We start from the raw sequence: 13824 nt of genomic DNA, 5'->3' as shown, positions 1-13824 counted from the left end.
TGAGCAGGAAGACTAAAGTATAACTGTTTTGACAACCAATGTTGCCTAATATTGTAACAGAAATACTAGACATTAATTAAGATGGAAAAAACTAACACAATGACCCAGAATTTGTAGAGCCCTGAACTAGGCAATGTGGAATAATTTAGGAACTTTCTAAGCAGTTTGGTTCATAGAAAAGACCAAGATTAGAAAATGAAATTCCTAGGCTTTTATCCCAGCACATGCCAAAGTTATGTTTTTCTCAGGAAATGGAGATACTATCAGAATATAGAAACAATTTTGTAGAAAATTCTACTCCATGCATATGGTTTTGGGGAAAGATGAAAAAGTACTTGTGTCAAAGAACTGCTTAGCATAGAGAGCACACTTTTGTAAAGGGGGGCAACCATGAACAGTATTGGTGCTCGGCTTCAGGGAGGATATAATGGAGGCTTACCTAAAATGATTCTTGACCCCCCCCCCACTGGGAAAATTGTGTATTAGTTTAGTCAGTAAAGAGCATTATACCACTTAATTACATGGGGAGTAAATCTTTCTCTGACCACAGATAGCGGATAGAAACTAGACCTGTGATTTCACTGATTTGGCACAGTAGTATCAAACATCATCATCATCATCATCATCACTAATATTGATATAGTGCTTACTATATGCCAGGAGCTGTGCTAAGCATTTTACAATTATTATCTCATTTGATCTGCAGGGAAGGTGGCTGATCTGTACATAAGGATCCCTACAGACCACATATTGACTTAGTTTTAAAATGTGATATTATTTATGTTTTATTGTATTTTTATTTATCTTGCTAAATATTTCCAAATTAACATTTTAATTGGGTTCAGGACCCTCTGGGGAGTGTTGTTGGCCTTTAAGGATATGTAGGTTTTTGACAGGCAGAGATAGGGAAGTGCAATGTGAAGTTCTGATGTAGGAAAGTGTGGGTTATGTCCTGGTAATAGTAATTGAGTTTTACTGGAAATGATGCAAATTAAAAAAAAAACTGTTGAAGGGTTAAAGAAAGTAGATTTCTAGGGGGGCACTGAGTAATTTTTTTTTAAAGGGGCAGTAGGCCAAATAAGTTTGGGAACTTCTGAGCTAGATAATGGATCATTCCATTTAAGAGACTTTATTTCTGTAGAAATTTACCTTTCTGCTATGTATGAAGAACATACATAGGGAAACATAATTCTGTTCCTGAAGATAAGTCTGTAATAAGATTGTACTGTTTTAAGGATATGTTTTAATAGGATTCTGAGATATATATATATATAGTTTGTTTGTTTGTTTTGTTTTTGGCTAGGCAGTGGGGTTAAGTAACTTGCCCAGGGTCACACAGCTAGTAAGTGTTATGCATCTTAGGCCAGATTTGAACTCATGTCTTTCTGAATCCAGGGCCAGTGCTCTGTCCACTGCACCACCTAGCTGCTCCCTTCTTTGTATGTTATCTTTTTTTTTTTTGGTGAGGCAGTCGAGGGTAAGTGACTTGCCCAGGGTCACACAGCTAGTAAGTGTCAAGTATCTGAGGCCAGATTTGAACTCAGGTCCTCCTGACTTCAAGGTTGGAGCTCTATCTACTGCACCACCTAGCTGCCCCAGAATTCTACTGTATAGAAGAGACATGTCACCTTAAGATGTATCTCCCTGAGACATGTCACCCTGGACTGGGGTGTTAAGGGAAGACTAGTACTCTGGTGTGAGGGCTGCTGAGCCCTGTTTCAGGGCTGCTTTCCACCTTTCCCACCTTTGGTGTCCACTTGCCAACTCTCACCTGTGGCTCCGAGAAGCTGTAGCATGTGTGCAACCACACCCTGGTAAAACCATTTTGGCAGCCAGGTTGAACCAGGTTGAGGGTAACCAAGAGACCTCAAACCTGTCAGTGATTTAGGGGAGTGTCTACCCCAAGCATGTGAAAACTTCCCTGGTGGAATAGGCAGACATGATCAATTTGTTCAACAGGCCACGAAGGTGGTGGAAGGAGGTTCTATGGAGAACTTAGAGCTTGATTAGACATCAAAGACACAAGGTCACCCGCTGTATCCTGAGCCATCACCAGTTGTCTTGACTTTTGTCTTGCTGCTGCACTTCATGACTCTGGAAGAGACAGTGAGACTGATGACTACACAATTCTGCCACACTTAAACCCAATTTATGCACAAGTCAAAAGACATCACCCATACCGTTTTACTGTTTTTACCTACCTGGAAATCCTTTGGCAAAGGGCAAGTGGCAAAGCAGCGGGTGCAAATACACTGGGATCTGTAGTCACAACCCTGCACACAGGATGTAGGGCTATCTTCTCACTGGATTGAAGCAGCAGCAGGATTTGGCAGCCCCCTGGGTGTCTGCATTTTTTAAGGTACTCACAGCTGCTCTCCTGGCATGAGGAAGCTAGAAAAGGTGCCCTAAAAATTGTATGCTTCACCTAACCTTGGCCTGCTTGCTGTGGCAGGCAGGGATCCTACGCTGTGGTCAAAACACAAAAAAAATACAAAAACTTTTGCAAAGATGATTCCACTCACGTACATGGAATGTGCACATGCTTACTGACATGAAATCCAATAGACTTGAAAGACGAACAGCTCTTGTTTTTGAGAGAACTCAGCAGGTATCTCATTCAAATAGCAGCCATGAGAGAAACAAGCCTGGCAAATGAAGGCCAGCTTTCCAAAGTCGGAGCTGCATACACATTTTTCTGGAGTGGCCGTGATGAAGAGGAGCTCCATGAAGCTGGCGTAGGTTTCACAACCACATCTAATCTAGTTAACGAGCTTTATGTCTCCCAAAAGCAGTGAATGACAGGCTTATGACAATGCGATTGCCACTTGCAGGAAAGTACCATGCCACCATCATCAGTGCATATATTCCCAGCATGACAAACCCTGATGAGGTAAAAGAAAAATGTTATGAAGACCTGGAGACCCTTGTCATCAATGTGGCAAAAGACGACAAGCTTGTAGTTCTGGGTGACTTTAATGCCAGAGTAGCACAGAGTATGAGACTTGGCAGGGAATCTTTGGGAGGAATAGAGTCAGAAACAGCAACAGCAACAGTCATTTACTGCTGAAGACTTGTGCATCTCATGACTTTCTCATCACCCACACTGTCTTCTGTTTACCTAAATGCCATAAAACTTTGTGGATACACCGCCACAGCAAACACTGGTATTTAATAGACTATGTCAAGGGTGGGGAACCTTTTATTAAGGTGATTTGTTTTGTGAAGTTAGGATTCAGTCACAGGGCCGCACTTGAGGACCTAGAGGGCCACGTATGGCCTTGAGGCCACAGGGTTTCCTACCTCTGGACTATGTCACTGTAAGAATAGACAGACAGGATGTGAGGGTGACAAGGGCAATGTGTGTTGCAGAGTGTTGGACTGATCCTAGACTTATCCTCTCCAGGCTAAATATTCCCATTCAACAAAAGCAGCAACTCCAAGGCAAGTTGATTACCAAAAGGCTTAATGTCAGCAGATTAGAGTGGCCTCTACAGGCATGAACAGTTAGTTCTAACTTGGAGGGAAAGTTGAGCCAACAAATAGTTGGCAACAGTGGAGCAAAAAAGGAGTGGGCAGCCTTCAGAGATTTACTCATCTGGGCCAGAATGCTCACAAACATCAGGATTGGTTTGATGAAAATGTTGGGGAAATTTAGAAGTTACTAAATGAAAAACAAGAACTCCACAGGGTTTACCAGCAGGTAATTCACCCGTCTCTAAAAAGGCAATGTTTCACTCCATCAAAAGTAAAGTGCAGGGGACAGTTAAGTGGCACAGTGGATAGCACTCTGGCCTTGGAATCAGGAGGACAAGAGTTCAAATCTGCCGTCAGAACAAACACTTGACACTTATTAGCTGTGTGACTCTGGGCAAGTCACTTAACCCCAATTGCCTAAAAAAAAAAAAAGTAAAGTGCAAGCAAAGCAATTCAGTTTTACACTGATAGTAACTATCCAAAGTACTTTTATGATGCCCTGAAGGCTATTCATGGGCCAAAGACCTATTGGTGCATCTCAACCACTCAGTGCTGATGGAATTACATTGATTGGTGATAAAGACATGATCCTAGAGAGATGGGCTGAACACTTCCCTAATGTTCTTTTTTTTTAACCAATCATCTCTTTTTATTAAATATTTTGTTTCCCCCCAATTATGTGTAGAGACAATTTTAACATTTTTTAATAAATTTTTTTAAATATTAAAAAAATTTTTTATTTTTAACATATATCTTTAAAACTTTGGGTTACAGATTTTCTCCCTTCCTCCCTCTCCACCCACCCTCATTGAAAAGACGGGTTATAAATGTGTAGTCATGCAAAACACTTCCATAGTAGTGCTGTTGTGGAAAACTAAGTATATTTCCTTTCATCATATCCTACCCCTCATTTATTCTATTCTCTCTTTTGACCCTGTCCCTCCTCAGAAGTGTTTGCTTTTGATTATCCCCTCCCCAAATCTGCCCTCTTCTCTGTGAACCCCTTGCTCTCTTGTCCCCTTCCCCTCTTGTTTTCCTGTACAGTAAGATAGATTTCCATACCCCATTGTGTATGTTATTCCCTCCTTAAGCCAAATCCTATGAGAATAAGATTCACTCATTCCCTCTCACCATCCCCCATTTCCCCTCCATTGTAAAAGCCTGTTTCATGTGAGATAATTTGCCCCATTCTACTTCTCCCTTTCTCCTCCTAGTATAATCCTCTCTCACCCTTAATTTTATTTTCCAGATATCACCCCTTCATCTTCAACTCACCTTGTGCCCTCTATCTATCTATCTATCTATGTATACATACATATAATTTTTTCTCCTCCCACTACCCTAATACTGACAGAAGACTCATGAGTTACAAATATCATCTTTCCATGCAGGAATGTAAACAGTTCAACCTTAGTAAGTCTCTTATGATTTCTCTTTCCTGTTTACCTCTTCATGTTCCACTTGAGTCTTGTATTTGAAAGTCAAATTTTCTATTCAGCTCTGGTCTTTTCATCAGGAATGCTTGAAAATCCTCTATTTCACTGAATGACCATTTTTTCCCCTGAAGGCTTATACTCAGTTTTGCTGGGTAGGTGATTCTTGGTTGTAGTCCTGTCTCCTTTGCCCTCCAGAATATCATACTCCATGCCCTCCGGTCCCTTAATGTAGAAGCTGCCAAATCTTGTGTTATCCTGATTGTGTTTCCACAATACTTGAATTGTTTCTTTCTGGCTGCTTGCAATATTTTCTCCTTGACCTGTGAATTCTGGAATTTGGCTACAATTTTCCTAGGAGTTTTCCTTTGGAGGTCTCTTTCAGGAGGTGATCAGTGGATTCTTTCAATTTCTATTTTGCCCTCTGGTTCTAAAATATCAGGGCAGTTTTCCTTGATAATTTCTTGAAAGATGATGTTCTAGGCTCTTTTTCTGATCATGGCTTTCAGATAGTCCAATCATTTTTGAGTTCTCTCTCCTGGATCTATTTTCCAGGTCAGTTTTTTTCCAGTGAGATATTTCACATTCTCTTCTATTTTTTCATTCTTTTGGATTAGTGTTACAGTGCCTTTATTTCTCATATTGTCACTAGCTTCCAATTTCTCCATTCTAATTTTTTTTTTTTGCTTAGGCAATGGGGTTAAGTGACTTGCCCCCCCCAGGGTCACACAGCTAGTAAGTGTTATGTGTCTGAGGCTGGATTTGAACTCAGGTCCTCCTGAATCCAGAGCCAGTGCTCTATCCACTGCTCCACCTAGCTGCCCCTCTCCATTCTAATTTCTAAGGAAGTATTTTCTTCAGTAAGCTTTTGGACTTCCTTTTCCATTTGGCCAATTTTGCTTTTTAGGGCGTTCTTCTCATTGGCTTTTTGGACCTCTTTTGCCATTTGGGCTAGGCTATTTTTTTAAGGTGTTATTTTCTTCAGTATTTTTGGGGGTCTCCTTTAGCATCACTCTCAGTTTTTCCTCTAGTTCTCTTACTTGCTTCTCAAAATCCTTTTTGAGCTCTTCCATGGCCTGGGACCAATTCATATTTTTCTTGGAAGCTTTGGATGTAGGAGCTTTGGCTTCATTGTCTTCTTCTGGTTGTATGTTTTGATCTTCTTTGTCACCAAAGCAAGATAATATAGTCTGACTCTTTTTGCTCTGCTTGCTCATGATCCTGGCCACTTACTTGAGTTATAAACTCTTTGTTAAGGTAGGAGTCTATTTTCAGTGTGGAGAACGTACTGTCCCAAGCTTCAGGGGTTTTGTTCAGCTGTTTTCAGAGATACTTCTAGGGACCTGTATATTTTCAGTTCTTCCAAGGTGCTGTGATCAAGGGCGAGGTGTTTACTCTTCTCCTGGCCTATGCTCTGGTCTATGAGTGACCAACCACAAGAGTCTAATCTAGGTGAATTCTTGCAAATGAGCCCCTGTCCTTGTAATCCTCCATTAGAATTTAGGGCGACTCACTCATGAAGATGAAAAAGGAAAGATGGATTCCCCTGTCCAGATTCCTAGAGGTGGCCAAGTCTCATGATCAAGCCACATTATCAGCAGGAGGAGATGAAGACTTCCAGCCTACCTCCTCATTAAATGTCCATCAGTCAGGGTTGATTTTCACTTGAAAGGGGTGTTCTCTTTTACAAAGATATTTAAGTCACTCATTATCTCCATTAGGAGTCTTTGGTTACCAAGAGAAACTACTGACCATCAATTTATTGCTAGCTAGCCTAATTAATAGATTGATTATTAATTTCCCAGAAACTGTTTCTTGTGTTTTTAATTCGTGACAGCATCAAGGTCAGCTTTCACACTGATGGTGAATTATTTAACTTGATAAAACTGTAAGCCAAGACGTAATTTTTTGTTTGCAGATGATTGTGTACTCTATGCAGCCTCTGAGGCTGAGATTTAACAGAGCATGGATGGATTCTCCACCACTTGTGCTAATTTGGGCCTGACAGTTAATACCAAAAAAACAGGAGGTTCTCCACCAACCAGCACCAATTAGTTCCATATATGTGGAACCATTGGTTACAGCAAATGGAAAAATTTGAATACTTTCCAGGGGTATAAAATAGATGATGAAGTTGACGCATGCATTGCCAGAGCTAGCTCAGTGTTTGGGAGACTCAAGGAAAGTGTGGGAGAGAAAAGGTATTAGGCTGCCTACCAAACAAATTCTACAGAGCCATTGTGCTGACCTCATTGTTGTATGCTGTTGACACCTGGACAGTATATCAGCTACATGCCAGGAAACTGAATCGCTTCCATTTGAATTATCTTAGGAAGGTTTTGAAGATCACCTATTAGGATAACATACTGGACACTGAGGTCCTTTCTCAAGTTGAACTGCCAAGCATTCAGACCCTACTGCAGGAAGTACAAGTCTGGTAGACTGGCCACATTGTTTAAATGCTAAATGTATGTTTGCCTAAATTTTATAGAGAACCTGCACAAGGCAAGTGCTCACACAGAGATCAGAAGATACAAGGACACTTTCAAGGTCTCTCTGAAGAACTTTGATATCTGTTGTGAAACATGGGAGGCACTGGCACAGGACCTCCCAGCATGGTGTGCCTGCATCAAAGAAGGTGCTGTGCTGTATAGGCAAAGTGGAATTGCAGTAGCTCAAAAGAAATGTGAGATGCACAAATTATACAGAATATTTGTGCCCAACCTGTAGTAGACTGTTCCAAGTTTATATTGGTTTGATCAGCCGCAGTTGGACACACTGTACGTTAACCCCAGTATAGTAATGTCATTTTGATAAACCCACATAAATCATCAGCATTTCTATATATTACAAGAAAGCCCAACAGCAAGAGATAGAAAGAGAAATCCCATTTAAACTTACTGTAGACATTATAAAATATTTAGGAGAGTCTACCTCCCGAAACAAACCCAGGAACTCTATGAACACAATTACAAAACACTTTTCACACAAATAAAATCAGATTTAAATGACTGGAAAAACGTCAGCTGCTCATGGGTAGGCTGAGCTAATATAATAAAAATGACAATCCTACCTCAGCTAATTTACTTATTCAGTGCCATACCAATCAAACTACCAAAAAATTATTTTATAGAGTTAGAAAAAATAATAACAAGATTCATTTGGAAAAACAAAAGGTCCAGAATATCAAAGGAACTAATGGAAAGAAATGCAGGGGAAGGTGGCCTAGCAATTCCAGATCTTAAATTGTATTATAAAGCAGCAATCATCAAAACTGCTTGGTACTGGCTAAGAAATAGGGAGGTGGATCAGTGGAATATTAAATATGCAAGACACAGTAGTCAATGACTATAGTAATCTATTATTTGATAAACCCAAAGACCCCAGCTTCTGGGATAAGAACCCACTCTTTGAAAAAAACTGCTGGGAAAACTGGAAAAGAGTATGGCAGAAACTAGGCATAGACCCAAATCTCACACCATATACCAAAATAAAGTCAAAATGGGTTCATGACTTAGATATAAAGGCTGATACCATAAGTAAACTGGGAGAACAAGGAATAGTTTACCTATCAGATCTATGGAGAACAGAAGAATTCATGACCAAACAGGAGATAGAGAACATTATGAAAAGCAAAATGGATAATTTTGATTACATTAAATTGAAAAGTTTTTGCACAAACAAAGCCAATGCAACTAAGATTAGAAGGAAGGTAGAAAATTGGGAAAGAATTTTTACAACCAGTCTCTCTGATAAAGGCCTCATTTCTAAAATATATAGAGAATTAAGACAAATTTATAAGAACACAAGCCATTCCCCAATTGATAAATGGTCAAAGGATATGAACAGACAGTTCTCAGATGAAGAAATTAAAGCCATCTATAGCCATATGAAAAAATGCTCTAAATCGTTATTGATTAGAGAAATGCAAATCAAAACAACTCTGAGGTACCACATCACACCTATCAGATTGGCCAACATGACAAAACAGAAAAATGATAAATGTTGGAGAAGATGTGGGAAAATTGGAACACTAATACATTGTTGGTGGAGTTGTGAAAATGATCCAACCATTTTGGAGAACAATTTGGAGCTATGCCCAAAGGGCTACAAAAATGTGCATACCCTTTGATCCAGCAATAGCACTTCTAGAGCTATATCCCAAAGAGATCAAACAAATGGGAAAAGGACCCACATGTACAAAAATATTCATAGCAGCTCTTTTTGTGGTGGCAAAGAATTGGAAATTGAGAGGATGCCCATCAATTGGGGAATGGCTGAGCAAGTTGTGGTACATGAATGTAATGGAATACTATTGTGCTATAAGAAATGATGAACAGGCTGACTTCAGAAAAACCTGGAAAGACTTATATGGTCTGATGCTGAGTGAAGTGAGCAGAACCAAGAGGACTTTGAACACAATAACAGCCATGTTATGCGATGACTAATATTGTTAAACTGAGCCCTTCTCAGCATTACAAGGATCTAAGACATCTCCAGAGGCCTCGGGGTGGAAAAAGCTGTCCACATCCAAAGAAAGAACTATGGAAGTCGAATCGCTATCACTTATTTTTACCTTCTGTTGAGTTTTGTTTCATCTTTCTGATGGTTCCTCGTATTGGTTTTAATTTTTACTTACAACTTCGCTAATGTGAAAATATGGTTAATAGGAATGTAAATGTAAAGCCTATATCAGATTGTGTGGCGTCTGGGGGAGGGTGGGGGTGAGGAAGGGGGAGAAAAATTTTCAACTCAAAAGCACGTGGAAGTGATTGTTGATAAATCAAAATAAATTAATAAAATTTTTTAAAAATGGAAAAAAAGTAATGTCATTTTGGTCTTCTTTGAGTAACAAAGGACAACAACCAGTAATACTCTTTAAAAATATTTTCTTGATACCTTTTATCACATAATTATTAATTCTGAGTATCACACTATCACAACTTTTTGCCCTTCTCCCATCTCAATGATCCTTCACATAACCAAAAAAAGAAAAAAAACCAGCTTACATTGACCAGGATTGAAAGTTTGACTGCATAAATAACATTCCATACTTGTAGTCCCCTACCTCTTCAGTGAAAATAGAAGGAACATTTTCTTATCTCTTCTCCAGGGCCAAGTTTGCTCTTATTATAATCACATAGCATTTTTTGTTGTTTTATTGGCCTTTTCAGTTATTTTGTAAATGTAAATGAAAGAGTAGAGGTGATCATTATTAACACTAAAACTTAGTTGCAAAGAACTGGTGAATCCTCTGCTTCTTTTAGGAGCCATCTGGTCATTGGCTATTTATGCAGATCCCCGTAAGGAATTGTAGCTAGGTTTTTAGTGTTCTGGTGTTTATATTAATTCACCGTAAACATATTTCTGGGAATTACAGAATAGATATATATTTTAGGGAAGCTCTCCAAATCATCAAATATTTTATATAAATTATGTTCTCTGGTAGGTAATATTTCCTAACTTTCTAATAGAAATAGAATTTACTTTCTTATAAAAAGTTTTCTTTCATGTTTTTTTTTCTTGATTGTTTTAGTTCCAAGCCCTCTAAACTTTCTGATATAATTTATTATATGTTATGCTTGTTGTATAGTGGTAACATGGTATAAGTGGAAGGAAGGAATAAAGTATCTCTTAAACCCCTACTATGTGCCAGACCTTGTGCTTTACAAATATTATGTCGTTTGATTCTCACAACATCCCTGGGAGGTGGTTGCTATTATTATCTTCATTTTATAGTTAAGGAAACTGAGGCACACAGCAGTTAAATTACTTGCCCAAAATTGCAGGGAGAGTAAATATCTGAGGCTGGATTTGAACTCAGATCTCCCTGCCTGTAGGCCAAGTGTTTTATCCACACTGTACTACCTAGCTGCCCAAATAACTTAACCTTTCTTGAACTTGATGATCTCTGATCCCCTTCCAGCTCTAAATTTTATGATCAAGTACATCACATAATATACATTTGTTGGTGATATATTCCCTGTTTCTTGAGTATGTATTTTCTCTTAAATTCCGTTACTGATAGATAGATAGTGGAGGGTATATTTCCTTGATTGGTAACTACATTAAACATGTTGAAGTCCTAAAAAAAGATCATGTGCAAATCAATCAATTAATCATGTTTTTATGTACAGTTTCAAATTCGGCTAGAAAAGAAAGATCAACAATTTAAAGAACAAGAGAAGACTGTGTCCATTTTGCAACAGGATATCGCATATAAACAGCATCATCTTGAATCGCTGGATAGACTATTGCTGGAAAAAAGAGGGGTAAAATCATGTTTATAAGATATTGTTTAAGAGCAAAACAGTTTTTCCATGATCATTTTCTGTTATATGGCCATAATTCCTAGCCAAACAATTATTACCTTCCTAGTATATAGAATGTTTATATGCATGTTTACATATTGTTGGCTATATTTTTACATTTATAGGAAATGGAGAAGCAGAATACCAAGAAAGATGAATCTTTGAAAATGTTACAGAGCCAAGTGTCTGAAGAAACCATCAAAGTTAGTACATTGTCATTTAAGAAATTCTTTGCCTTGTTTTCTGTTGGATATCTATAACTTTGCAGGATGATTCTTTCTGGATAACTTTTTGGATAATGATAGTTACCCTTGTAAGTTCTGAGATGTTAGCTTTTTATTAAACATTTAAAAATTATTTTAAATATTCTTAAATTGTATTTTATGCTTTCCTGCTTCCCTAAACAGAATGTACAGTGCACATAATGTTTTCACAATGCCTCAGGGTCATCATTATGAACATTTTTTATTGTGATGGGCCACAGCTGTAGTTTGATGCAAAGGGAAAAAAGGGCTTAGCAAATCCATGAGGCTAACTGCCCTGGGTGCCTTAGCAGAACTCAGACCAAACAGAGGATTACCTATCAAGGTAGTGATTGAAAATGGATACATTTCTGGAAAACTTTTTTTTTAAAAAAAGATAGATGTGAAAGAAGAACTCCTTCACCAGTTTAAGAATTTGTATGTTTTAGAGAAGACGTGTTTCAAAGTATACAAGTTCTTCTTCACCAGAAAGTGATACCTTTTCATATATGATACCAGACCACAGTTTTCTCTTAGCCTTTCTTAAGAGTTTGCGAATTGAACATAATTCCAGGTACAAATGATAGAAATTTGAAACTTTGATGAGTTTGAAAATCCTGTATAGTACCTGTATGATGAGTCAACTTTTTTATGAATTTTTTTCTTGTAATATTTCATAAGAAGTACTTGGTCCATAGATTGAATCAGCGTAAATATTGGCAAGCAGTACTACCAAATACTACTTCAAAAAGTAAGCTGTACAATTAAATACCCATAGAATTCAGTCAGACAGGTGTTATAAAAATAAAATATAGTAAAAAATATTTATTTTTAAGAATCAGTTCAACAAGCATTTATTGAATACCTATTATTATTGGCTTAGGCACTGGGAATACAAAGATAAAAATTAAAGCTGGTGTATTTTTGATTTGCTTTTAGCATGGGACAGAGAGTAATTTATAGTCTTCTGAAATATAATGGTTGTCATCCCCTACCTCCTATGCAGAGCTGTTCTATGACTAACTTGCCTTTTGCATGACACAGCAGTGCTTGAGAAGCTGCTGAGATCCCAGTGGCTCTTCTCAGGGCCACCTCTCTCTCCCCCCACATTCTGTACTGTGGGCACCTTCATTTTTCACTGCTGATTTTTTTTGTCCCTGCTGTCAGTCAGCTGCTTTATACCTCTTGTTGCAATCATTGTTGTTACTGCTTCTCCTCTGGTCTCTGCTGCTCTTTTTCTTCCTGTTCTTTTATGTCCATTTAAATCTCCTCCAGCATTCCTGAGGCTGTTCCAGAAGGTAAGTTTCCAATAGCCAAGATTTAGTTTACTGTATTTCTTTTATCCTCTATATCTAGTCTGTGCCGATAACGTCAAGCATGGACATGCATTGATGACACTTGTCAGGTGGGGGTCGGGGTGGGGGGAGTAGCTTCCTTATATGGATCATGTGTCTCTTTAGGCACTACTTGTTTGACTGTTTTGTTACCTGTAACTAGGTCAGACAGTTAGAGTCAGCCCTGGATATGTGTAAAGAAGAACTGGCTGTGCATTTGAGCCAACTGGAAGGAAACAAGGACAAGTTTGAAAAACAAATAAAGAAGAAATCTGAAGAGGTAATTTACCAGTTATGGGTGAGGTATTTATGAAATGATTCCAGGTGACTAGTAGGGTTTTATCGAAGCAATTTCCAAAATTATGTGTTGCAACTAATGTATAAGTCTGGAAGAGGGAAAAATAAGGACAAAACACCCAACATTTCTGGCTGTGAAGCAAGAGGGAGTGCTGTTTTCTCTTTCTTTCTAGGCGTTAAAGTGAAAAACAAGAAGTACATAAGAGAGAGCCTTTTTAGCTCCTAAATGTTTCCATGATCTCTAGGAATAAACTGTGAAACTAGCATTTGTTCTTTTAAGCTTAACCTGCATTATTAACAATTTCTTAAGTGCAGACAATCAACAAAATAATAAATCAAGCTCTAATTTGTAATGTTTGTTTCATGGCCAGAAATATTGCCCTTGGAAATTATTATAGTTATGTATTCCAAAATATTTCATTGCAGTGGAATATCAGGTTAACAATGACTACTACCCTCCCCTTCACCCAGGCTTGTGCAACTTAGTTTCTCACACTCTAACCCTTCTATGCAATCAGTTGCCAAGTCCTGTTGAGTCTGCCTATGTAACACCTCTCAGATATGTCCCTTTCTGTCCTCTAACTTGCTATCTGTGTGGTACGGAACTACATTACCTCATACCTGGACTATTGCAGTAATGTGATGGTTGGTCTCACAGCTTCAAATCTCTCCTTATGCCAGTCCATCCTCTACTCAGCTGTCAAATTGATATTCCTAAAGCACAAGTCCAACT

At 38.4% G+C, this 13824-nt stretch overlaps 1 protein-coding gene across 5 annotated transcripts in view; it reads left to right on the top strand.

Annotated features, from left to right (window-relative positions):
* CCDC18 (coiled-coil domain containing 18) overlaps positions 1-13824 on the top strand; it is a 97781-nt gene that overhangs the window by 43756 nt on the left and 40201 nt on the right. For all 5 annotated transcript variants that reach the window (XM_020972028.1, XM_020972030.2, XM_020972027.2 and 2 more), the window contains exons 15-17: positions 11045-11179; positions 11344-11421; positions 12958-13074. In XM_020972028.1, the coding sequence (XP_020827687.1) occupies positions 11045-11179; positions 11344-11421; positions 12958-13074 (330 nt within the window). The remainder of the gene's footprint in view (positions 1-11044; positions 11180-11343; positions 11422-12957; positions 13075-13824) is intronic.

The sequence above is a fragment of the Phascolarctos cinereus genome, unplaced genomic scaffold (genome assembly GCF_003287225.1).
Source record: "Phascolarctos cinereus isolate Bilbo 61053 unplaced genomic scaffold, phaCin_HiC Scaffold_5;HRSCAF=322, whole genome shotgun sequence".
In the NCBI taxonomy this organism is placed as follows: domain Eukaryota; kingdom Metazoa; phylum Chordata; class Mammalia; order Diprotodontia; family Phascolarctidae; genus Phascolarctos; species Phascolarctos cinereus.
This window is presented reverse-complemented; position numbering and strand designations above follow the sequence as displayed.